The sequence below is a fragment of the Mastigoproctus giganteus genome, chromosome 3 (genome assembly GCF_048544385.1).
Source record: "Mastigoproctus giganteus isolate SK-2022 chromosome 3, ASM4854438v1, whole genome shotgun sequence".
NCBI lineage: Eukaryota > Metazoa > Arthropoda > Arachnida > Uropygi > Thelyphonidae > Mastigoproctus > Mastigoproctus giganteus.
Genome location: NC_143577.1, coordinates 216,198,439 through 216,226,122, shown reverse-complemented (window position 1 = coordinate 216,226,122; position 27,684 = coordinate 216,198,439). Strand labels below are relative to the sequence as shown.

Genomic DNA, 27,684 nt, shown 5'->3' with positions numbered 1-27,684 from the left:
AAAGGAGAAATCACACGAAAATTCCTCGGGGAGGAATTTTCGTGTGATTTCTGGTATTTCCGGGGATGCAGTTGATTTCGCTGCATATTGGTCATGGCCCCTTTAATGAGAAGCTGATCGAGAAGCCTTGTTGAGGACCCCAACTGCACGTATGGGGAGGGCGAGAACTGGAACCACTTGGTCTACGACTGCCCAAAATACGAAGATCTCAGAGGCATCCTGATCACAAAGGTACACTACCTTCCAAAAGGAAGGTAGTGTGTCTTTGTAGGAATCCCACTTCATTGACACAGACGAGGAATACAGAGCACTTTCTCAATATGCGCAGGACCTATTCGGGAGGAGAAAACTGCTCATTACCATAAATCGTGTCTGACGAAAGACCACCACAAGTTCAATTGTACAAGACTATAAAATACTATCTGATGGAGTTACTAGAGAGAAAAACCCTGAGACAAGAAGGAGAAAAACACAGGGAGGGGCTTACCCGATGAGCGACTGGACTGAAATCGACTCGACACTGAAGAAAAGAGACAACGCAGCGCAGCTGCCAAACGCCATTTGGCGACTTGAAGAATGTGTGTGTGTGTGTGTGTGTCGATAGTCATTCGCTCATCTCCACCTAGTTTACCTTATTTGACAGATCAGCTGTAAACTGGGCCTGACAAGATAGGAAGGAAAGTAGAGATTTTAAAACAAGAAAATTTTGACTAAAAAAGTTATTCTAAATTAATAATCATATTTTTGAATAGGAAAGTATAACAAAGTGTTAAAGAAGTGTCTGTGAGAGTAGTGTGTTGTTAGTGTCAGGTCACTTTGCCACCAGGGAGCAACTGACACCAGGGCAGCTGCTACCTGATGCCCGTCCCCAGCACGAGGATCCGGACCTGTATCTTCTACTGTTAAAAACTCTTGTGCAAAAGCACAAATCCCGCACCCACCAAAGGAAGTGAAATACTGGTGGGTGCCAGCAGTCCCGCTCTCAGGTTGCCCAATCCTGGGAGCCAGCAAAAAAAAAAAAAAAAAAAAAACAGTGGTTGTTACTCAAATGGACACAGTTCCTGTAGAGCCTATGTCAGTTAGGATTAGAAGCATTTAGGCTCAACTTGGAAAGCACAGAAAGATCAAGGCAATGACACAATGAATCATGCCAAACATATAATATAGACAGACCCAACACCATGAGCCACGTCCATCCCAGAAATATTCAGCATTTGCAGACAACAAAACTCGTACAGAACGTTTAATTATAGTTCTTTTAGTGAAGACAGCATGAGAAAAGTCATGAAAAGCCTGGAACCTTAACGCATCACTAACAAGAACATGCAAATTGTCTTTGACACTGAAGAAAAGAGACTTAAAGCAGCGCAACTGCCAAATGCCATTTGGCGACTTGAAGAGGGCGCCCTAGTCTCCTTCATCTTTAATATCCCTATCCCTGGCGGGGGGGTAGGAGACGGTCTTACTGTCTTTTCCCGTCCTCGCCGCTCCCACTTTCCCTTCTGGCGTGGCATGGGCATGCCCCACTGTACTGTGACTTGGGGTCGCCTCCCCTCTCGACTCCATACTTCTGTCTTCCCCCCCAGACTTCAGTCTCCCCACCCACCCTGCCTGCACATACACAAGCGAATACCCTACACCGAATTGATTTAATCATCTCCAAATTATTTTTCGCCCATACACTCGGCCTTTCGGAAATAAGCGTTATTCCTCATTGAATTTACCAAAAAAAAATTTATTTTTTTCTTTTTTTTTCAGGTCCTAGCCGCCGAAATCTCAGGACCTGCCAAAGTAAATCTTAGTCTACTGGTGTTTCCCGGTCTGCCTCCACGGCGCGAAAGTGGGGCAACGTTGGGCCTCAGCAGGGATCCAGCGGCTAAACGACCAGATGAACAACGGTACATGACACTACACATATACAATATCCATACACTTTTAAATCTCTGGCATTTCCCCGCGAACTGGTTCACCCACAATGAAGATAAAGCGGAGATGGGGGAAACCCCTGGTGCCGTTTGACCCTAAACACACTTTACAGTTTACCGAGTGGGAGGCCTGAGTTCGAATCCTATCAATGACGTGAGGAATTTTTATGGACTTTTTTTCACAAAGTGGCTGAATTAGTCGGTCTCAGACTAGGGGTTGTATGGTTTCTTTCAATGGAAACTCAGTAGTTTTTTTGTCCAGCAAATAGTAAATCGCTCTAACATACAATGCAATTTAATATGCTGTTGCTTTTTAGCCTTAGTTGCTTTGGTGCCTGACACACACACACCTAATCGAAAAGGGCTCAAAAGTGCCCTTAATGGTGTTATTTCATTCCTGCTCAGATTAAAATCCACTAATGGTTGGGTTGCATCACCGATGTTCTTATGATTTTTACCTTTAGAAGGAGCACTCGTTGTTTCTCTGTGATGGAAAAGGATTCATGCCATTTGAAGGTTTTGGTGATTGTCTGCAATGCTGCCTTCCTACAAAAGCACATGGAGGGCTAGACATCTGCGATTCAGGTCATTAAGTATCTTCTTCCGGTCGGACGTATTCACCTTGTTTGCTGGTTTTGTTTCACAGTAGCCACTAGATGCCCCTAGAAAATATCTGCGTCGATACGTGGGAGAATTGCACTGCTGCTCTCGTCATAATAATACCTGGCTTCATGAGTTTCCATGATCATGCCTCTCTTGAGGTGGTTAGGGTCGCCTACTTTTCCCATGTGCCTTTAGTTTGTTCTGAAAGATGTGTCGTATCATGTGGCGCGTCACGAGTTATTTCATTTGGTACGACTGGAGTCATATAGATATCGGAACACCGGATTCTCTAATAAATTGGCAGAACAGCGCGGATAGTATGGTAAAAACAAGTTTTGATGATTTTGAAATAACCATTGAAGGATTCAGTGACCGTATGCACATTCATTTTTACTCATACAAGGACACATATGGATATACAATGATTGGGTCATACTCATTTGTGTAGGTCGGAAGAGGTAGATGTGCGCTCTCTCATTTGATTCAGTTATTTTCGTACTGTAGGCACCAGGATATCGCAATTTAAGTAAAGATAAAATATTCTTTTCCGGTTTCTAAAGGCATTCTCATAAAGTTCCAAAATTTTCGACCTTCGATGTTTGCTCGTTGTTCAAACTGCAATATCTTTTCATAATCTGTGAACTGCGTCTATCATAAACTAACGAGTGTGTGAGTGCTCAACCCTCATGCTACCATTTAAAGCGGTAGATCTATATTGCATATGTTGTTTAAGGAGCGACAGAAAAAGAGGTGCCGATTACTGATGATTCTAGTATAGAGAAGCTACGAATACTTCTTCTGGGGTTAAAAATCGTAAACACATCGGTGATGCAACCAGTTTTACATTTCAATTACATTTTACGAAAACTATGAAAATTATACTTGAGAAATTATATTTTCTTATACAATTACGGTGTTTATATTAAAAAACAATTCAGTTCAGTTAAGCAAACAACACTCATCTCACTAACCCTAAATCATTCGCCACTTCAAAATCCAGGTCATATATACAGTATATTTTACATATAAATCATTCCTCAACAGACGTCTTGTATACCATTTCGTAAAGCTGGTCGAAAAGTGAAGTAACTTTCCACCCGAATCAGAATAACGGACTAAAAGATACAGTTTATAAACTTTCCTGTGGCTTTGAGTTTTATTACAACGACCTCATATTGAGAGAATATTTACTGTTCCAAAAGGAACAGATAAATATATTTTCTCCAATATTTTGTTTCGTTTTATTTTATTCGACAAAACAAACACAACAGTCAACCATTTACAATGCATATGTAATAAACAACAGTGGATATTTATAACGAATACTGTGGTGAATATATTAGTAAAATTAACTGTACTGGTTGACAAAAAACAATAATGAATAAATAATAAAACATTTTAAAATTAAATGAAATTAATTATTAGAATAAGGGCTAAAAAAAGAGAAAAGAAAATATTTCCGAGGAACATGCATGCTATTCGGAAAGACCGTAGAGGGATACCCCTAGAACAACTATAATCCTGCAGATTTGTGTGGATCCATAACAAAAACAAATTAAATAAATAAATGTGCTTGTTGGTAAGGGTGTAAATCTCTTTAATGGATTAAATTTACCTTTTTTTTTTGTCTTGTGGTTAGTGCTGCTTATGTATAAGCTCTGCTTCCATGCATCATGTTGCCAATGTTAAATCAATAAACAGCGATTGTTAACCTCGTAACGATGTCACTATTACTAGGCAGTACTCCTGGTGGCCTTAGAAGGAGCATGGAAGTTTAAAAATTCTGAGATATAGTTGTGTTCTTCTGACATCTAGTGCTAAAAGTCGAAAGTAGGTATAGAGAAACTTGAAGACTTCTGAGTGACAAAATAGACGATTGAAATTCCGTTCTGCTGCTTCAATTTTGTGAGTAGATTTTTGGTTACCGAGCACTTCGCATAAGGCATCGTGTATCATTTTATTTTATTCCGTTCCACTGCTCGCCTTACGCAAATTGGAATATTTGCGTGAAGAGCGGGTCAAAGCCTGTTTTCATGAAATGTTAAAAAAAAAAATTACATAATGTAATTTGTGAATGATCACATATATAATTTGTCGAACTTTAAGTCCAGTTTTCTCATTTTATAAAGCTCATGTGATAATTGTTCTCACTAGAGAGGGCAAGGTATTCATTGGAAATAGTTATTTTTCTCTTTCTGGCCACATATGGCCAAGTAGTAGAAATAACCTTCAAAAAAAGGTTTTTTTTTAACATTTCATGAAAAAACCTTTAACCCGCTTCTTCACGCAAATATTCCAATTTGCGTAGCATAATTTTAGGACTATTATTATTATTAGCTATATGGTGCAAGGAAGCCAGAGGCTTATGCTGCACCAGCCAAAAAAAAAAAAAAAAAATTCTGAATTACCCCGAGAGAGAGAGAGAGAGAGAGAGAGAGAAAGTAGAAAGGAATCACCATGAAAGAGAAGAATTTATGTAACAAAAGACAAAAATCCTGTTAGGAACCATTCACAAATTGCGTAAGGCGAGGAGTGGAACGGAATAAAATAAAATGATACACAATGCCTTATGGGTGGAAGGGGAGGTCGCAGTATTCGATATGCAAAGTGCTCGTACTTCGCAAATTCACAATTTTCAAGTGCAAAAAATTAATGTTAACTTGTCTTATGGGGAGGGGGGATTTGATTGAAATGTATACGGCTCTGAGGGGATTAGTAAAATGAATAAGGAAAGAACAGTCTTACTGGTAAATGTGACAAAAACCGGAGGGAACAAGTATAAAATATCAAGGTGCTTACAAGTAGAATGCAGGTTGAAAAGCATCACTTGTCCACGTCCGAAACACGCGTTAATCTGCTTACTGGCTTTAGACCAACGTGAATTCTCGGTATTGTCGTTACGTGAAACGTGCTGTTGGGTAGATTTTACTAGGAAGCGCATTAAAACCAGAAAAAAAGACAGTTTTTATGTGTGAATTGGGAAGAATTTACACATGCAAGTCTTCAATTTCCAATCCTTCAGACGAGGAATTAAGACTCGTGTTTTGTTAACCATATTAACCTTAGGGGCTCACATTTTGTAAATATGGGCTTGGCAAACCCAGGGTCCTGAGCTGGATATCATCATCCCTCTCTTTCTTGGTGATTCCTCTCTCTCAGGGTAACTCGAGAAATTTTTTTGGCTGGTGCATCATAAGCCTCAGGCTTCCTTGCATCAAATGGCTAATAATAATATCCATTACAGTCTAACTGACACAGACAGCAAAAACTACGAAGAAAAAGAGTTGCGTATCCGCTTATTCCCTATTCATTCCTCTAATCAGTGCACAACAACAACACAATATCCACCAGGCTGACAATCAGCAAGCTTAGCCTAAAATTCATTCTAGTAAACAGGCGGATTAACACAACCAGCTATGACCAGTTCTGACACTGTTATAGTGTACGCTCCCAGTAATTTACACGGTTCTTTCAGCTGAGTGATGGTGCTGGCTACCGAAAAGCTGACCACCTGCGCTTTGCGTGTATATACTTCCTAAGGGTACTTAGGAAGTAGTATTAGAGTACTTGCGCCCAGGCTAGATTTCATGGAGTCCACCTTCGAGTAGTGTGTTCCCGAACTTTGGAAATAAATTATCTGAAAGGGTGGCCGAGACAAAGTTTGGCAAAATAGGCACTTTTTGATGATAAAAATAATGAGTTTCTTTTTTTTTTTTTTTCTTTTTTTTTTTTGGCAGATGCAAAATACGTTTGCTTCCTTGTACCATTATGCCATTTTAATCCTAATACTAATACCCGTAATACTATACTTTACACATAATCTGTTTTAAATTCAAAAATACTTTATACATGTATTACGTCAGAAATGCGATGTAAAGAGATATACGTATTAGTAATTCTAACAGAGAGAGAGAGAGAGAGAGACCTGCTAATATGGTGGATCTTGTTTATCGAACAGATCATTTGTTCATCTATTCTGATCTTCTTGATTACCCCCAAGGTATCACTTCCCGCAATTAACAACCAAGTCAGTACTTGACTTCCCTTGAATATCTCCGCATTAACATACGCTCATCATTCTCACACATTAAATAGTTCTTTTCTATCTTGGCGATCATAAGTGTTTGGTGTTCTCACAGTTAATTCTAAGCCAAATACTTGTTTTGCTCGAGTGGCTAATTAAATCAAGAGAGAATTCTCACCATTATTTATTTGCCTCACGCGAAGAAAGCGATACGAGAAGCGCCAATTATGAGATAAGATGCGTAAATATCCAAAGTCATATCCTTTTCCTTTTGACCATTGACGACACTTTAACGTACCCTGCCGAGATCGTGGTATTATTTATAACGCCACTTATAGGTGGAAGCACAGTTATATAACTAAGAGATCGGTTTCAGAATAACTCACATTGATCAACAACCTTTTCATTTTTATCGGTCAATAAAAATCCAGTAAACGCAATACTGTTTATTAAATTAAAATTATGTTTGTGGTTACTTTTTTACCTGTATATCCTCACATACACTGCTCAAACAATTCATCACTATTTATTTTAATTTTTACCCCTTAAAAACGCAATCCTCGCTCTTACTCCAGCTGCTTCTGCAGTATCACTCTCCATATCAGTTCATCTTAACCTTCTTGAGACACATATTTGGAGAAAAAACCAAAATCAACAGCCATTCCATGACACCATTACTGGTTATAACAAGCTTGATTTCCTTCTTTGTCTAACACCATATTTTGTGATATGTGGTACGTTGTAATTCCAGGATATCTTTCCACATTCTCTCCCTTCCCCCTTTACTGGGAAGATGATCACTACCCACCTAGTGCCTGCCTGGCAATCCAAAGGTCGCGGGTTCGATTCCCGCCTCGGGCTTGGATCAAAGTACTGCAAAAACCTTGGGAGGTGCATTATGGCCACAGAAGCTGATGCGCCAACAACTACTAAAAAAAAAAAAAAAAAAAAACTACCCACCCACTGGTCAAGAATCATTATTCTCCAAATAGTACAACTAGAAGGAGGAGGTACTCTATTTTCTTCAACTTTGTACAATTACTGGTACTGTAGTTATGCCAGCCAGACAGAAATTAAAAAAAAACTTAACCATTTATATTCTGCCGACATTGGCAATACTTGGGTTATCCACTTTTTTTTTTCTTTTTTTCTTTCTCTCACGTCAGCTGCAGCCATGTTGATTGTGTGCTGTTAACTTTAACAGTAATCTCATTTGTGTAAAAACATTCAATCACGTTCTTTTTATTACGCATATAATGTTTCGTACTCACAGATTTCGTCAAAAAGTTGAAAAAGACAGTGTCAAGTAACCTTTAAAAACCAGGACCAAGGAAATTCTCTCCAACTGGATATGCCATATCCAGTCCTGAATTTATATAATGACACGTTTTTACGCAAAAGATTTTTAGCTACAATTTCTTTTTCACAAAAAAAAAAAAAAAAAAATTAAAATTGGTGTGTATTTTTATATAACTTATTATTATTACATTTTATCATTTTTGTTTTAATAAAACCTAATAAAACTTTACTTGATATTTATTGTGTTCTGACCGTGCACGGTATGATGGCCACATGATGCGGGGATGTTGCTTTTTAATGTAGCATACGGTATTTTGTTGTTTGCCTAATACTGTGGTAAAGAGATTTTGTATATAATATCGGTGTAGATACACCATAGTTTACCCATAAATTTAACTACATAAGTAGTGTAACAGCATCTTTTGATTTTATCTCATATTGTGGCTACCTTCACAACGAGATACCAGGTATTGCACTACTTCGAATAAATAACGCTTCTCTAGTAGAGGAGAAACGCGTCTGGGTGGTGGTGCCCACTAAGAATAAATAACATGTCTCCTCTACTAGAGAAGCGTTATTTATTCGAAGTAGTGCAATACCTGGTATCTCGTTGTGAAGGTAGCCACAATATGAGATAAAATCAAACGATGCCGTTATAAGTAGTTAAAATTATGGGTAAACTGTGGTGTATTGACACCGATATTATACAGTTAATTTCACCCATAACATATTATTCTTTGTGCATTTAGTCTTCAACAGATTTTGTATATAACATAACACAGCTATTCGATTTTTCCCTGTTTTATTATTTCTAGTTCATTGTTTTTTGAGGTAACAAATGTGCTGTTCTTGAAAAACTTAATGAAAATAGCATTTTAATATCAACATTTACACCGATGAGCCAAAACATTATGACCACCTATCTCATATGATGTTGGTCCTCCACGTGCAGCCAAAACAGCTCGTACCCGGCGAGGCATGGACGCTACAAGATGTCTAAATGTGTCTTGTGGTATCTGGTACCAACACGTAACCAGCAGATCCTTTAACTCCTGTAAGGTCCGTGGTTAAGACGCCGCAGATCGGAGTTGCTGTTCCAACAGAAACCATAGAGGCTTGATGGGATTGATGTCTGAGAAATTTAGAGGCCAGGGCAATATCTGGAAGTCTTCCTCATGTTCCGTGAACCAGTCTCGAACAATCCGGGTGGTGTGGCATGGCGCATTATCCGGCTGAAAGACGGCACCGCCAGAGAGGAAGACCGTTGTCATGAAAGGGTGTACCTGATCAGCAATGATGTTTAGGTATTGTATTGTATATTCATGTCACTAGGTGGCTCCTAGGGATGAACGCCGGCACCTAGGTGGCTCCTAGGTGCTGGCGTTCATCCCTGGCACATAAAGCCCGACCTGGGCCTAATAAATCTGTCAGTGCAACCCAGCACAATAATCCCACACCCACCAGCAGTAATGCAAGGCTGGTGGGTGCCAACAATCCAGCTCCCAGGCTGCCCAGACCTGGGAGCCAGCAAAAAAAAAAAAAAAAAAAAAAATATATATATATATATATACTGTATATATGTATATATAAAATATTAAAAAAAAATAATAAATAAATAAAAATAATCCCGCATCAGCAAACTTAGCTAATGCCAGCAAAAAAAATAAAAAAAATAAAAAAAAAAAAATAATAATAATAAATAAATAAAATAATGATATTTAGGTGGCTGGTAGATGTCAGAATGCCCGGCACATGGATGACTGGACCCAGGGTATCCCAGCAGAAAATCGCCCAAAGCATCACACCGCCGCCACCGGCTTGTGTTCATTCCATGGTGCATCCAGGCGCCCATGACTTTCCCAGGTAAACGACGCACACGTACCCGGCCGTCCACATGGTGCAACAGGAAACCTGAATCACCGGACCAGACGACCTTCCAATCACTCAAGGTCCAGTTTCGACGCTCGCGTGCCCATTGTAGGCGCTGTCGCTGGTGAATCGTGGTTAGCATTAGCACTGAGCGGCCTGCGACTACACAGGATCATTTTCAGTAAGGTTCGATGTATTGTATGTTGTGGCACATTACTCCCATCACCAGCATTCCAATTACCGGCTAGTTGCGCCACAGTCGCCCTTCTGTTGCCACGTACCATCCGGGAGAGCCTTCGCTCACCTCGAGCATCGATGTGCCGTGGTCGTAAAACACTTCGCCGGCGATTCGTGGGTTTCCGCTCCTCGGACCACTTTCGGTAGGTACTAACCACGGCTAACCGTGAGCATCTCACCAGCTGTGCCGTTTCGGATATGCTCTGACCCAGTCGTCTGGCCATTACAATTTGGCCTTTGTCAAACTCGCTTAAGTCCCGACCCGCGCACGTGCCGTAGTTCACCTACAGTTACTTCAATTTGCATTACGACTCGCTGGTCATAATGTTTTGTCTCATCGGTGTATGTATTCTCAGTATATATTAACTGCACCGTTGCTGGTGAGCCATGCTTTTTTTTTTTTTTTATATATATATATATATAATCCAGCTATTTTGTTGGCGTTTTAACTTGTAAGCTAATAACTAAGCCTTCGAATAGGAACTTCGTCGTTGCAAGCCAATGATTTCCAAAGAGAAGCAGAGAGAAAAAAGATTTGAAAAAGATACATACATACACACAAAATAAAATATATATATATACAAAAAAAAACGTGCCAGCATCCTATACAAAGAAGTTAAGGTTATCAGAGTACTCAAGGATCACTGCACTCAGTATTTCAAGTTGCATATAACGTCATGTCATACAATTTTGTTGTTGTGGAGCAGACACTTTTTGCTCCCGCTTTTTTCTAATGCAACATGAGCTTAATAGATTTGGTGAAGTGTCTGGACACATTATAGGGTGTTATGACATGTAATTTTAGAAGGCTCAGCGAAGACGAGTAGAGAGAGAGAGAGAGAGAGAGAGAGAGAGAGAGAGAGAGAGAGGTGGGGGAATGGAGCCTTTTTTATTTATTTAATTACTTTCGGCCGTCTGGAATTCTGACGTCTTTTGGTATTGGTGCCTTAGGTTAAAGTCTCGGTAGGATATTTTTGAAAGACGATATTCCTATTCATTCCTCAATTTGTGGTTCAGTAAAGATGGTTGGTATATTATACCAACCATTATTAATGGGTAGCTTCTAACTGACTTCTGGATTAGGTGGAAGAACTCCGTGTCTGTGATTGTTTATTTACAAGAGCAGTGGTGAGCAAAGTGTGATTCACAAAATATATTCGAGGGATCGTCAAAAAGTTTGTGTGCTATTACAGTTGTTGCACACTGAAAGAAAGTAATGTGGACACCAAAAACAATATCCTTTCAGAAAAAAAAATAATGATAAAATAAACCAAATGAATTTGTTGATTATGACCATGTTAAATAAATATTTTATTATTACTTTTAACAATAATAATGCTTATTTTGATTACTGATCTCCTTTAGTTTTGATAATTGAATCTTCAAACAAATGAACAACGTATATTCTCACGATCAGTGATGGTAAATTCCAAGACGGATCGCAATGAATTAAGTTTCGGATTATGGCACAAAAGAATTTGTGTCTCCATGTATTAGAGCAACTATTCTCAAAATTTAGTGACATAAGTGCACCTTAACCTTAATCGAGGGTTTACTGTAAAGTGCGCTTCAGTGGATTTTAGTCATTCAGTAAGTTAGAATTATCTCGCGATGCGCTCTTTCCAAACTTTCGATTAATTAACGACTAATATTAACAATTCTTTAGTTTTTATTACATTGTTTGCCTGAGCAATATAGCCTTAGTTGTTAATGCTCCTAAAAACCAAATAACAACAACAACGTTGTTTGAGCTTTGTAAAAATAAAGCTAAGTGAATTTAATCATTTAGCGAAGTTTTAATTACCTTTGTTATATAAAAACGTAACAATGGTAATAAGAGGCCCTAGTAAATTCAAAATGGCAGGTACCAGCAGAAAGCGTGTTTACAGTGAAGTTGTTCGCAATTTCAACGGAAAATGGACTAATTTATACTTCTTTGTGGAAACTGATGGAAAGCCTGTTTGTTTTATATGTCAGGAATCAATATCGGCTGTCAAGGAATACAGGGGTTCATGTCTGGTGAGTATGGGTTTGGCAAACCCTGAGCTGGATATCATCATTCTTCTCTTTCTTGCTTTCTTGGTGATTCTCTTCTACTTCTCTCTCTCAGGGTAAGGCGGGAATTTTTTTTTTTTTTTTTCGGCTGGTGCAGCATATGGCTAATAATAATAATAATAATTTGAAAATACATTATAACACGAAACATGCAACCAAGTTCGTCAGTCTCCAGGGTCAGGTACGCATAGACAAACTGAACCTTCTCAAAAAATCATTAAAATTGCAACAATCAGTTTTTAAGAAAGTATCACAGGATGCTGAGAGTTATGTCAGAGCTAGTTATATTATTGCTCAAAAAATTGTCCAAAGGTCGAAACCATTTTCCGATGGAGAATTTGTCAAGGAGTGCCTTGTAGCAGCAACCGAAGTTGTGTGCCCAAACAAAGCTGATGCCTTCAAAAAGATAAGCTTGTCTCGAATGACTGTTACTAGGAGGGTAAAAGAACTGGCATTGAATGTTGAGGAGTCATTGAAAACAAAGTTGCTAGCATGCAAATTTTACTCATTGGCATTGGGTGAATGTACCGATTTAACTGATATAACTCAGTTGGCTATTTTTATTCGTGGGATCGACAACGAACTTAGTCTTTGAAGAATTGTTGGCTTTATGACCCTTGAAAGGAACCAAGAAGGGAACAGACATTCTGGAAGCTACAAAAACGACTCTTGCTAGATATTACCTCAGTTTGAAAAACCTCGCAGGGTTGGCAACGGATGGAGCCCCGGCTATAGTTGGAATGAAAGCGGGATTGGTAGCACTTTTAAAAAAAGAACAAGAAATGGATACTAGCAGATTTACCAGCTACCATTGCATCATTCACCAGGAAAATTTGTGTGCCAAATCTCTCGGTTTTGAAAATGTCATGAAAGTTATCACAGACATTGTGAATTTCATCCGAGCGAAGGGTTTGAATCATCGACAGTTTCAAAATTTTCTACAGACGGAATGGGATGCTGATCATGGCGATGTTGTCTACTTCTCCCATGTGCGATGGTTAAGCAGTTCAAAAGTGCTCAATAGGATTTTTGAGTTGAAAGATGCCATCCAAGAGTTCATGACAGCAAAAGGCAAGCCAGTATCAGAGTTCGACGATCCGAAGTGTTGGCCGACTTTGCCTTCCTTACGGATATTTCTTCTCATTTGAATGAGTTAAATTTGAAACTCCAGTCAAAAGATCAACTGGTGCATGTCCTGTTTAATCACATGAAAACTTTTCAGATGAAATTGGAATTCTTTAAGTGCCAACTTCAAGACCAGAATGTAACTTATTTCCAAGGAATGTTGAAATTGCAGTCTGCAAAATATGCTCTTCAATATGTGGCTACAATATCTCAGCTCCAGACCGAGTTCCAAGATTTTCGTGCTCAAGAAAGGACCCTGAACGGGGTAACTAACCCCTTCTCTGTGAATGTGATGGAGACTTCAGGGGACCTCCAAATGGAAATCATTTACCTTCAATGTGACTCAGACCTGAAAATCAAATTTTACGAAGTGTTTTACCAAAAATACATAGAAAAGGGAAAATTTGTCAATTTAAGAATGCATGCGGCAAGAATCTTCTCCCTCTTCGGAAGCACGTACTTATGTGAACAGATGTTTTCTAGAATGAAGCAGTCCAAGTCAAAATTGAGGACAAAAATTACTGATTGTCATCTGGAGCACTGCCTCCGACTAGCTACCACAGAAATAATTATTAAAAAATAAACAGTTTTCTCATTAACTGCACCAACTGAAAAAAAAAAAAAAATTTTTGAATTACCCCAAGAGAGAGAGAGGTAATCACCAAGAAAAAGAATGATGATATCCAGCTCAGGACCCTGGATGTGCCAAGCCCATACTCACCAGATACAAGCCCCTTGGGTTATTGTATTGTAATAAAATTTGCTTATAAATGCAGTTAGTTTCGTTCTTTTAAAGTTTAAATTTTAAACGATCCCTAGGTTTACAAAACAAAGCTATTACATGGAGTCGAATTCAGAAACAACTCTCAAGGGCAATATTTTCAAGTCGAAAAATTAAAAGAATTACATTATAGTAAAGTGCATGGATCAACACTGCAATTGGTTTTGTTTTTACTCAACAAAATTTCCCTTAGGTGTTGCTTCTGAATTCGAGCCTAAAAGCGATATATATTAGTCTTGTCTATCGTATGACCCGCGACGTGTACCAAAATTTCAAATTGACCCTTGACTTCCAAAAGGCTGAGCACCCTTGCTGTAATATTTACCTGGAATTCGGTGAAGATATTGTAGGTGAACGCACAGCATAAAAACAGTTCAAAAATTTAAATCAGGTGATGATCACTTGATGAAGCACATTGAGTCGGATTCAAGCCAAACATGTCGGTTACTTGCAAAAAAAAAAAAAAAAAATCGATGTGAGCTTTGAAACTCTTCGTTTGTATCTGGATGGATGGAGTCCCTAATGCAACATTCAATCTTGAAATATTGCTAAAATAGATAAGTGAATGAACTCTTTCTCACAATGTTTGTACCGAAAAAATGACCTCCATGGAGAGAGTAAGTTTTTAGCTTTGAATCTAAATTCCAGATCTCTAAAGACACTGGAATTTTGGAAGGCGCACATCCTTCACCAAATCATTTAGCTTTTACTATGTAGGCGACTACGGATATGCGCGTCATGAGCTTATATCATACTGCAGATTCGAATACGAAATGCCCTTTTTAGTTGGCGCGCTATGGCCATAATGCTGATGCGTCAAATAAATCCCCAATCAACCAACCCTTTTTAGTTTTGTCATACCCTTGCAATTCTATTAACACTGTAAAGCAAATATAGCAATAATCTCCGTAGCTTCTCGATCATACCAGACAATGGGAATAGCAAAAGGCCAATACATTTTCCTACCTTACTGCATTTCTTCAACTGTTCAACGCAAGTGAATTAAACTTTGTGTGCAGCCCATGATTTATCAAAGTTTCATCTCTCAAATACATGCACCTCACCTTTAAACAAATTCTGCAGTGCTCTTCCTCTGCATCTTGCAATGAATTAAAAACAAAATGCTTCGGGTTTATTTAAAAGCAGACTCTTTTTGCTATATGTATGTACAGTATATATATATAAAAAAATTACAAATACTTAAGTTTTATTTGAATTATTCTGAAGAATGACTTATACCAGGGGCTCACATCCGATATGGGCTCAGCACACCCAGGGTCCTGAGCTGGATCTCATCATTCTTCTCTTTCTTGGTGATTGATTCCCTTCTACTTCTGACTCTCTCTCAGGGTAACTCGGAATTTTTTTTTAGATGGTGCAGCATAAGCCTCAGGCTTCCTTGCACTATATGGCTAGCAATAATAATAAGTCATTCTCTGTATTAAACAGCACAGAGTATGAGCTCCCTATCGGTCCGAGTTACATGTACTACTTAATTTTTCACTATGCATCTCAACAATTCAGGAAGATTTTCGCTTCGAAATCGTAGGAGAAAAATCAATAATCAATGGTTGCCAACCTTACACATAATAAGTGCAATACAGTTTTTGCTAATTTTATTGAAAATGCTGTATATTCAATTTAAATGGCAAGAAATTACGAAACGTATTTTAATATAATTATGCATATAAGAAATTTAGATAAGAAAATATTATGAAATAATATGAAAATATTATTGAATACTCATCCCCCCCCCAATTTGGTAATATTATTTCGTGTTTTTTCTTTCTAGAAACAGCTATGATACTACCCGCGAGATATTCTACTATCAGGACGATGAATGCTACTAATGATATCAGAAAGAACCTTCGTCTTCGCTATCCAAAAGATCCAGCCAAGGAAGGAACAAAGGAGTGTGTATAAAAGTTTTTGTTTCGCCATATATATTAATACTTGTGAACAAATCTAACTTATGTTACTATTTCTTTGTTTATCATTTATTCTGTAAAACAAAAATTGTCTGCTTGCATTAACTGTGAAGCGGAATTTTTAGGGCTACCACATTTATATCAACCTGTTTAGGAAAGGTCAGTACTGTACCATGATGCTACGGTAAACCCATTAATTTTCTAGTGGTTTGCAAAATTTATTATCATTCATTAATTTTTATTAAATATGGTAGCGTATTTTATTTTCTACGATAAAAATGGGACTTTGATTTATTCAGCAAATTAACTTGAACCCCACTGACATGACTTGAGGTTTTTTTTTTTTTTAATTCCTTATCTCGTGAACGCTCCTAGCCTTCTAGCGCCTCCTAGACTAGAAAAATACGAAAGAAAAAGAAAAGGGGGAAAAAAGAGCAAGTACCAGTTACGAAATGGGGCCCTGACACGCCATCAGTACCCGTGCGGCACTGACCCCTGAAGGTCACTCTCCAGCCGAAATGTCAGGTGAAAAGCGATGAGCCACGCTTTTTATTCCTCCGGAAATGCAAGTCACGCGAAGAAATGTCGTAACATAGCGTTGGAAGTCTCTCTCTGTTTTTTTTTTTTTTAAACATACTTAGAGTGAAAGTAATTTTGCTCCCTGGGGCTTGCTGGATTAACGGTAGATGAGCGAGTTGCAATGACGTCATTTATAGTCTCAGACTATTATTTTAGTGGTCCAAGATCAAGGTTGCACGAAAGTTAGTGCTCTCTGACCTAGTTGAACTCATCAACGGAATTTTTTATTGCCCAACTTCCTTACGGGCATTCTAACATAATCGCATTGGTTAACAATAGATTTAATAATAGGAAAGGGGAGAGCAATCCTAGTGGGCTATATTCTTTGTGGTAATTATTTATCACTGTCTTTAATTATTCTTGGCTTTTTGAACAATAAAGGTACATTATACTGAGATAAGCAGCACTTAATTTCATACAGTATCCCAATAGAAGCTTTTCTGTTCCTGAGGTCTGCAAAACAATAGCTATTGCTTTGTTTCTGTCCTATAATCACACAAAAACATTAAAAAAAAAAAAAAAATCAACTGAGAAACACTTGTTACAGGATTGTCTTAGCAAAAGTCCAAATTTCACACAACTTAAAATCAAGTGAATGTAACAAGTGTGATTAATTTGACATTTATTTTTATGAGTTGCATCTTAATATTTAAATTTTCATTTCGACTTCCTGCATGGCAAAATTATGTATTTGGTCTAACTTGATTCTTGAACATATATTTGCAACGTCACTTTCAGTATAATTATAATACTACATAGCACTGTTTATTAACCTGTGCACTTTGAAGAAATTTGCCGTAGGTCCTGGGATTAGGGGAAAACTGTATTTTTAATATGGTTTAATGATTAAAATGTTTTAAAAATTAATGTTCGATTTAGACTTTTATTAATTTTTCTTGAAATGTTGTGTGGAGCAGGGTTCAAATGCAGAGTAGTAGTCTTGTGCCACACTGTATGACTTAGACCAGTGATGCACAACCTTTTTCCTTCTAAGGGCTATTTAAAAAAATTATTCTATATCCATTAGCTGCAGGATGAGGGAACTGGATATTTTCTTACATAATGAAAAACAGAAATTTTATTTGAAACTAAATTATATTTATGTTAGTAAAGTATAAAATAATAGCTTAACACTGGTACAGGAAAACAAAGTATTTTTAAATCATCAATAGTTAGAACTCGTATATGAACTTGTATCTTCATATCTGCAATATTTGTTACATAACAGGCAACAACTCTGACATGAACACTGATGTTTTAACAACTATTTATGTTACTCATTAATACAAGAGAATTCCTTGTTTTTCTATTTAGAACAGTACTGATTTAAGCAGCGTGGAAATGACACTAACAACGTCTGTTGTTATGTTTATTGGCAACTATTTCTTTTATTACTTTTGATACCTGAACTTTATATTTTATATTATATGAAAATTTATTGAAATATTATTACTGGCTGAGATGGGCTGCAAAAAATGTTAAGGCAGACCACACATCACCGACTTAGACCAATGTTTCTCAAATTGCAGGTTGTCTCTTGCCAGAACACAATTTTTTTAAAAATTTGCTCATGTTTTAAATGATTGTTTATTTCTATTGAAGTGGTTAAAGTTGTAAGGTTTGCCATTGTTTTGTATGATATATAAATTTAATTATTAACAGTAAGCAGGATATTTATTTCTTGTCCAACTCTAAACCAATAACCCAAATGAAATCATTACTTTTATTCACTATGGGGTGTGTGTAGGTAATTGTAATATTGCAGACTTTGAGAATCTTTGACCTAGATGGATTTCAGAGGTTCAAACCCCATAAGCTGTAATGAGGATTTTTGGTACCTGTGACCAAATATCAGAAATGCACCTTTTGATTTTCAACAAATTTCATTAAATTATTTAATAATTAATCAATTTAAATTTAATTATTAAAATTATTTAATAAATATTATTATAATATAATTTAATATTTTAATTAATTAAATTATTAGTAGTATTAATATCAGCCTTCAATATACAACGCAGCCATGCTTTTGTTGCATGGGCCAAAAATGCTTAAAAATCACAGTCCATGTTTTAATCACGACCAAATCATTTTCTTCATAGGGGTTACCATAAGGATTGATACAAAATACCTACAATTTTTAAAATCAAGTGTTATTCAGCAATATGTTATGACATCTTTACCACTTTACAAATGGGATTAAAGCTTGGAAATCACAAATATAACACAAAATAGACCTATGGTACAAAGAAAAAAAGATCTATAACCATGAAATGGATTATTCAACAACAAAGTTGACATATTGTAAAAACAGATGACTGGGCAGTCATAAGGCAGTTAAAAAGTTGGTTATAGAGCAGTGGTGAAACTACCATATTGCCAGATTTTGTAATTCTGGGATGATTCAGGTAGTTGGGGGGGGGGAGTTTCCTATGGTTAAATTGTTATGGTTGTTAAAGATCATGCGGAAGATATCAGGTGGGGATACAGAAGAAATATATTATTACAACACCCACTCGTTCAGGGGGCGCTCAATGTCTTGTTCCACATGAGAGATTGCTATATAATACATGTACTAATGACAAAATATAAACAAACTAATGACTTGGTCAAGAAATATAAGGTCATGCTGAAAAGCTGCAAGAAAGGACAAACTCTTCTTGTGTCTCCTGTTCTGATAGGAGGGAATATATGATGAAAGTATCAGAAAATATCAATGCAAAGTACCTGTTCAATTCACCCACAATATCATCTGGATTATCATCCATTACACAAGAGGCCAATTTGAGCCATTCTTCTTAATGTGGAAAAATCCTTATCCCTGTTCTTTGCTCTCTTAGCCAGTGATTTATAAAAATTTGCCTTTGCCAGCCTAACCTTTTTGATGATACTATTACAGATAAACTTGCAGCTGTGGACTTCAATACTTTTAAATCACTCTAATTTTCTCAGTCCATCTTTTTAAGTTTTATTAAACTAGCTAGTTCACATATCCACATCCATATCGAAATCTTCTTTGTGTTGTATTTTTATAATGACAAATACACATTCAAGGCTTCTATAGCTTTAAGGGTATAATATGATTCTAATGTATCCATTCTATGAGCTATCTCCCTAGTTGATAGGGGCAATGTAGCACTTTAAGCTGTCATAATCTGCTTTCCTGAAAGTAAAACCCATTCCTTTGCTTTTAAGAACTGCTACCTCTCTCTCTACATTGTCTACCGTAAACCTCCCTGCTAGATTCCTGTACTTTCATCTGTTCATGAGTGACAGTTAGGTCTATAATATTCTAGCCTCTAGTACAGGGGTCAGCAAACTTTTTGAGTGAAGAGCCAATTTTGATCTAATGAAAAAAAAAAAAAAAAAAAAAAAAAGAGAATCTGAAGAGCCGCACTTCAGATCAAGCCGGAGGGGTTAAGAAATGGAATAGAGTGGGAAGATGTTTTATTAAAAAATATATATTTTTTGAAATATTATTTATTAATAATATTTCTAATTAATGTGACGCTGTTAAACTTCTTGAGTGAGTCTCTCAACATCAGGGAAGTATGTTGTAATTTTCATCTTTAAGCATGCTCAGAGACTCTCATTGTTCAGACAGGTTCTTGATTTATTTTTAATATAGTTCATGTTTTAAAATATGGTCGGACCTCTATATAACGAAATCAATCGTTCGCTTGAAAAAATTCATTATACAGTTTTGTTATAAAGAAACATGACCTTTTCAAAAATGAAAAATACTGTAATTCAACTCAGAAATACAGCAAAATATGGGAAATAAATTAGAAATAAGTGGAAATAAAAAATTTTCTACCATTTTTAAGGATTAATTTATTAATATACACATATTAAGAAATGACTATGTACATGATGCACACAATATATTAGTACACTTTTAAGAATTATGTCATAAAACATTTGGTTATTTTTTGTTGTATACTGGATTCTACTGTACACTGTTCATAAAAATCTTCACATTTGTTTAAACTTTAAACACTCAAATATATTTTCTGTTACATTTTCTTCCCACTCGATGCAAAGTTTCAAATGCTGCCAATGTTTCTTGTTTGGAAGATTTAATATTGCCTTCATTTTCATCCAACTCATTGTTGGTATTGTTATTAGTTCTTTAAATATGCTCCAAAATGTTGGAGTCACTTGGATATTCAGCTACTATGACATCATTATCAACTCCTAAAAATTAGCCAAGAACAATTTCTCTACTGATCAGACCTCACTTGGAACTCTTCCTAAGATTGCTCAATGTCTTGTAGTAGTTCATCCTCTCATCTTTGTTAATTAGCATTTTAGCAAAATCTGCTTTTGTGAAACAATTCTTAATCGTTGTTTCCGTCACATCTTGACTGCACACTTTCCACCAACTCTGATATGCACATCCACAAATCTATAACAGAATCTATAGATTGGTTAGTTTCTATTCTCAGTATAATTTTTTTCAGTATGCGGCTTCGGTAGTGCATTATCAAATTCTTGATAATGCCTTGGTCCATTGCCTGCAGTTAAGACTAATTATTCAGAAGGAAGAAAACAAGCTTCACACTTGTAAGTTTCAAAATTACCGAGTGAAGGTGGGCGGGGCAGTTGTCGACAATCAATGTGATTTTTCTGTTTTCTTTCGTCATCTTTCTATCAAAATTTAAAATCCACTACTCAAAAATTTCACTTGTCATTCAAAGTTTTTTGTTGTAGTTCAACTCTAACGACTTTACTCCTTTGAAATATCGGGGTTGTTTACTTTTGCCTATTACCAAAAGCTTCAGTTTTTCATTACCAGCCATATTTGCAACCAAGAGTGTAATTCTCTCCTTACTATTTTTACCACCTACACATTTATCACCTTTACAAGTCAGTGTCTTTTTCGGAAAACATTTAAAAAATAGACATATTTCATCAATGTTGAATATGTCTTTGGACTCTTAGTCTTCCATAATTTTTTTTAAAACTGTTTCTTTCCAATGGGTATAGTTTTTTTCGATTGCAACTCCACTTTCCTCAGAAATAACTTTTTCGAGTAAGCCATGACGCTCTTTAAATTTTGTCCAGCCAACCAGAACTGGCTTGGAATGTTTTGTGCCCCAGAAAAGATACATACTGTATAGCTTTTTCTTCTATTAATAGCCCTGATATTGGGATGTTTTGGTCTCGAATCAACTTCATCCACTTAAAAACTGCTTCATCTACATCTTTCCAAAGGCATTTTGCTGAGAATTTTGCACGCTTCCGACTGGGTCGTGTTTCCTCAAACAGTTGGAGAATCGAAACAGGGTTTTTCAGAATGGTTTACACACTACTGGCAGGAACATAAAATTTTAAAGTGATTTCTTTTTTTTTTTTTAACACTGCGATCTACACTATTAAGCACTTCTACTTTTTAACCGTACACTCAAGGATTTCCTCTTAGACACTGTAAGGTTACTTGCACAGCAGTTAAAACAAAGCTGAAATCAGGGACCGCTTGCAGCTACCATGTAAACAGAGACAGGTGAAATTTAGCGAAAGTGTGGATGACTCATTTCTTCGAAATGAATTTTCAAGATAAAGGAAAATCATTCTCTCCTAATTCTCTAATAGGATTTTATGGTAGAAAACAGGTTGACCTGAGCCAATGCCCACATCAGGAATATGCCTTAATCTTTGCCAATGGCTGTGGACAGCTGACCAGTGGGACTTCTTGGCATAGTAGTGTTTAAGTTTTATAGGTTTTACTTCTTTTTAGCCATTGCTGATCCACTGCTGGGCAAAGATCCCTCCCAAACCTTTCCATCTTTTTCTATCCCGCACCGTGGCTGGCTAGTTTCCTCCTGCAGGGTTTTACAGACACTATTAAATTGTAAAATGTTTTAGCTCTAAATTCATGGAATTAATGCCTTTAGCTATTAAAAGCTAAAGGGATTAATGCTTGATCCTTTTAGCTCTTAATTTGTGCTTTCTACAGCATCGTTGCCTAAAGGCCAGAGGTGCGAATAATGTGTACCCAGATCTCTCGAATTAAAAATTCGAGAGATCTGGTATTTTTAATGTAATGACCAAGGGGAAATCTAAAAATTTCGCTAAATGGAAGTTCGTTAAAGAGAGGTCCGACTGTATTTACCTGCAGAAAATCGTCGAACCAAAAACTGAGAAGTCCAAACGCAAATATTTTCAAATTTATGTGTGTCCGGTAAGCTACACCACGCATTGAACACAATTTGGTCTTGCTTTTTCAACTCATCTATTGGCATCCATTTATGTAGAATTGGAAGGGCAGCCTTTTGCCTCTCCAAATCCTCAATTTCAGTTTTAAGGCATTTTAGTCTTGCGCTCCACATGTCCTTGATTTTTAAGTCCTCTAACTCTGTTTCAAACTTTGCTTCATGTGGGCTAAAAGTTAAAGAGCCGCAGGTTGCCAACATCTGCTCTAGTACTTATCCCAAGAAGCTGATGCAAATAGCAATCAATCCAGTCAATTTTAAAATTTTGGTTCACCGTGGCAAGTTTCCCTCCAACTTGCTGGCCCATTGCATTTACCTGTAAGGCTTTCATCAATCTTTCAGCCTTCTGGTCTATAGATTATTTCCATTCTCATTATCTTGCTTCCAACTAACTCATGCCACACAGATTCTATACTAGCATGCATAACTTCTGAATCTGGGAGCTTTTGTTGCATTTAGGCTGCTGCTTTTGATAAGAAGCAAAACCCATCATCCTATTCTTCCTAAGTACATTTTATTTAACATGGTGAAACTCCTCATTCCCTATTTCTAAGTGGCACATTTCTCTCAGCCCTATCATGTCAGCTTTAGTTTCATAACCAAAAGTTCACTCATAAAATGAGAGAAACTCCTGATGTTACTATAAGCACAGTCAAGACTAGGTGCTCTTGTATAGTTTACTACTCTGGCACATCCCTTGAAGTTATTTAAGCTTGTTACCCTAGCACTAGCTTTCCGCTTATTTGAAATGTCCTTGCCTTCAGAATATCTTGCCAATATTGGATTTTGTGGCAGGGCCAGTGCAAAAGTTACTTTGACCCATATAATCAGATAAACACATCTATATATTACCTCTAACTAGCAGTTTCTGCTGGTTAGGAAAGCTTGTGGTTTTTTCCAATATCTGTAATGATATTTCAAAAGCCTTTGCACTACCTTTGCTCAAGTGTATCCTATCTCTACAAAATAGATTCCTTCTACCTGCAAGTACGTGGGGGCCATGCTGATAAAAACTTTCTCCCAAAATCCTTTCAGAGCCACCAAAGTCTTCAACTTTTGTTATCAATATTAACCCAAAAGACTCTCTGCATATGGTTGCTCCTATTGTGCCTGGGCAGAATTGTAGACACGTATACATTCTGACCTGACTTGCAGCACTTTTTTTCAGCCTGGTCCTACATTTATCCAAAAAATCATCAGTTCATGTGTGCTTAATATCATTAATCACATGAATAATAATACTCTATTTATCTCCCTTCCCCCTTAAATATGACAATCTGCTGGTGACATCATTAATTGTTACTCCCGGCAGATACACTCTGGTTCTGGTCCACTTATCCTTTTTATAAAAAATGTAAATATTGTTTTGATCATTTAATGATATGTTACTATTTCTTTTTTTTTGGTCTGCCTGCTTGTTTTTTCGTTTGTGAACATTAATTAAATAATGATTCAAAAATCAAACTACTGAATGAAAGAAAAGGTGGTATGAAACCTGACATGTTAATATCATTCACAAAAGAAACACAGTATCTAGCAACATACAAAGAGTTTGTGGTGGGCACTAGCCTAATTTTACTAGTAATTATAACATACAAAACTTGCAGCAAAACAGATGCAAAAGTATACAAGCATGTGTACTTTTGCATCTGTGTATAAAATCAAACTGAGTTCATAACCCAATGGACCAGCTCTGCAAGTAGCAAGGACCTTGGAATTTATTGTCTCATCATAAGGTGGCAACCATTTGCAAGTAGTGGGATCTGCATTAAGCAATCTTTCTCAGTCTGTACTTTACCCTGTAGCAGTTTATGGCATAGTTATGAGTTGCAACAAACATATGTGTAAACATGGAAACTTTAAAAATGCACTCACTAAGTGTATAGTCATTTAGAAATGTAAATGACTATGCACTGGACTTACAGACACCCCCAGTGTGTAACTAAGGGAGCTATTCTGAGTGGTTCAGAATAGTTCCCCAAGGCAGTTCGTGACTGCTTAGAGTGTGGTGTTGTCTAATATGCCATTTGGTAGCAATTCTGAGAGATGAATTTTAAATTTAAGAATGTTATAGTTTTATTAAAGTTTAAATCAAATATTCTTTTAGTGTGAATTTTCAGTGTTAATTTTTATTTTTAAAGTCTACAAATGGTGGCTCACAGTCAAAATGTTGGGAACCCCTGAACTAGAATTTAATTTGTATTATACTTTTATCAGTATTGATACAAAAACCTCTATAATTTTTTGTTCTGAATATTGAGTTTGTGTATTCAGAGGGAAAAAACATAGGTCTTCCTTTTCCCTCAGTATGTTTTTGATTCTTCAAGGCAGTTTCTTAGTTTATAGCTTGAACACTAATCATATACATATAAATTTTAATAAAATTATTAAATTTATTCATCATTTCATCTTTGATTACAAAAGATAACTGCTGTTTTTATATAGTATTGTTTTTTAACATAAAACAACTTTACCACTTAAATGTAATTTAAATATAGTTAACCTTAAATGTTCAAAATTGTCCAAAAATTCATTTTTGGACAATTTTAAACATACTGGGTTTTTTAAATTGCATTGATAAAATAAGGGACAGTTCTACAACCAAAACAAGTAAACAAACCCATATCAATGTATTTGATTCTGAATAGTTATGGAGCTATGGCTGGTTGAATTTACCAAAGATCAGCAATCCAGTCTAACACTTATATTGCATGGGAAATTTTGCTGCAAACTGCAACAGATTGTTAGATTGGATTGCTACCTGCTAAGATAGCATACTGTAAACTGAATAAACTGAATAGCCTGAACAAAGAAAAGACTAAAGAGAAATTAAAAGGTTTAAAATATATATAAAAAAAAAGAATAAAATGAAATTGAAAGCCAATTCTTATGACAGGAAGAACAACTGCAAAGAGTCTTGATCAAGATGATGCATCTTTAGATAGAAAAAAGGCAGACTCCCAAACACATACAAACTTAAAGGCAAAATGTTGACTCTTACTTCAAGTAGAGAAAAGAAATATAACACAACAGAAAATGAAAAACACAGTATCTCCATCTGGGTGGCAATGGCCGCTGTGAGTCTCAAATGGTCCTTTTGGACATGGCCTGCTAGGAGAAAGCATATTAGCAGGTCATGTTCCTATACTGAGAAAAAAATGAAGAACTGTTAAATGAAACCCAATAATAAGCAAACTAAATCTGCAAAAGAGACAAAATTTAGAAATAAATTTAAATTAAAAATTATAAAATAAATGAAATTATATGAAACAGAAAGACAAAATTCACTAAAGGAAGCACCAACTTTAGAGATACATGCACAAGGTGGTAACAACTACAGCTGAAAAATGAAAGTACCTTAAACATGTACAAACCCAAACACAAATTTGTTTTTGGTTTTGACATTTGTTTTTAGTTTGTATATGTTTAGGGTACTTGCCTTTTCCAACTCCAGTTGCACAACCTTGTGTGAGTATCGACTCATCAATGCCTCACTGCTGTTCTGCAATTTTTAGTGAATTTTGGCTTTCTCTTTCATGTAATTTCATTTATTTTAAAATTTGCAATTTACTTTGTTTCCAAATTTTGTCTGTTTAGTTTGCTTATTATTTCTCTTTTTCTCTCAGTGGTTTTAAGTTTTATAAGCCATCTCTTTTACCAAGCGATTTTAGTTGTATAGGGCCATTCATGGCTAGCTCACTTTCTCCCAAGCAGGCCATGTCTAAAATACAGCCATTTGGAATTTACAGTGGCTGAACCTACCTTGATGAAAAGGTTGCTGTGTTTCCCCTGCCCTGTTATCTTTCTTTTCTCTACTTGAAGTGGGGATCGGTATTTTGCCTTTAGGCTTGCAGAACCTAAAGAACCTTTTTCTGGCTACAGTTGCACCACCTTGTTCAAGGCTCTTCACAGTCATGCTTCCTGTCATGAGAATCTGTTTAAATTTCATTTTAATTTATTCTGTTTTACTTATTTTAAATCTTTTAATTCATTCTCTCTCTCTAGCATTTTCTTTGTTCAGGCTGTTCAATTAATTTATGGCATGCTATGCCAGCAGCAGGTAACAGTAGCACCTCACTAGCATATTCCTGTTGTAGTCTGCAGAAATATTTTCAATGTGGTACAGATGTATTAGACTGAAATGCTAGTCTTTAATGGCTGTAGAATTTTAATGATAAAAATTAAAAAGCAGACGTGCCTAGCAACAAATTTATTCATACTGTTCTGCTAATTCTCATTTATTTTTATTTTTCCATTTAAAACTGCATAGTTTTTTTTTTTTAAATTTAAATAGCATCATAGCTCTCTAACCATTCATAATTGAACACACACTTATATGAACTATTTTACTTGTTCTGGTACATACATCTATCCATATAATTTTGCTAGTGTAATTTAGAAACAGCCTGTATATAAAAAATTATATCCACATATAAATGTTATATATTATAAATATATTTTTTAAAGTAATAAAGATTGCAAGTCAAATTATTTAATCCATTCCTTCTTAGATACTGTGTGGTATTTGAAGTAATCAAAGTTCGTAAAGCCTGTGAAAATCTTGGAGAAGATGTGTCAAGTCTTCTTTCAAAAGGTTCTCAAGTATGCATTTCGTGTGAGGCTGCAGCAATGAGAAAACACCTAGGTTATCGTTGTAATGGTCATGGTGCTGAACACAAATCAACAAGGTGGGCATTTCTTGCTGCTCCACAATGTCATGGACGATGGCAGAGGAAAGAAAAGATGGATCACTGCCCATGTCATAATGATGGAAAACCAGATTTTATCTTTGTCTGATGTTAGTGGATTCTCAATCTGAATTTGTGGTTAGTAGCTCATCAAGGAAACCTGTTAGGAATGATTAATGCAAAGACTAAATTTTAACTGTATTTTGTTATGATCCAAAATCTTATTACGGATAATGGATGGTGATCTCAGAGTCAAATCACTCAGCTTGCTACTTATCAGCAACCTGAATTTTCCATCCAGAATATGCACCAACATTTCAACCGCTCTTCGTTGACCTATTAAAAAAAAAAAGCTC

General features: G+C 36.4%; 2 protein-coding genes across 3 annotated transcripts in view; one reads left to right on the top strand and one right to left on the bottom strand.

Moving 5' to 3' along the window:
• Positions 1–27,437, top strand: part of LOC150088707 (somatomedin-B and thrombospondin type-1 domain-containing protein-like) — a 75,908-nt gene extending 48,471 nt beyond the window's left edge. The window contains exons 3-4 of the mRNA XM_090369621.1: positions 15,711–15,831; positions 27,152–27,437. Coding sequence (XP_090225747.1) covers positions 15,711–15,831; positions 27,152–27,437 — 407 coding nt within the window. The remainder of the gene's footprint in view (positions 1–15,710; positions 15,832–27,151) is intronic.
• Positions 27,052–27,684, bottom strand: part of LOC150088706 (corrinoid adenosyltransferase MMAB-like) — a 90,966-nt gene continuing 90,333 nt past the window's right edge. Inside the window, exon 9 of one of the 2 annotated variants that reach the window (XM_090369622.1) lies at positions 27,052–27,664. Coding sequence is in view for 1 of the 2 variants with exons in the window: in XM_090369624.1 (XP_090225750.1) it covers positions 27,646–27,664 (19 nt within the window). In the remaining variant the exon portion in view is untranslated. The remainder of the gene's footprint in view (positions 27,665–27,684) is intronic. The other variant, XM_090369624.1, reaches the window with a different exon arrangement.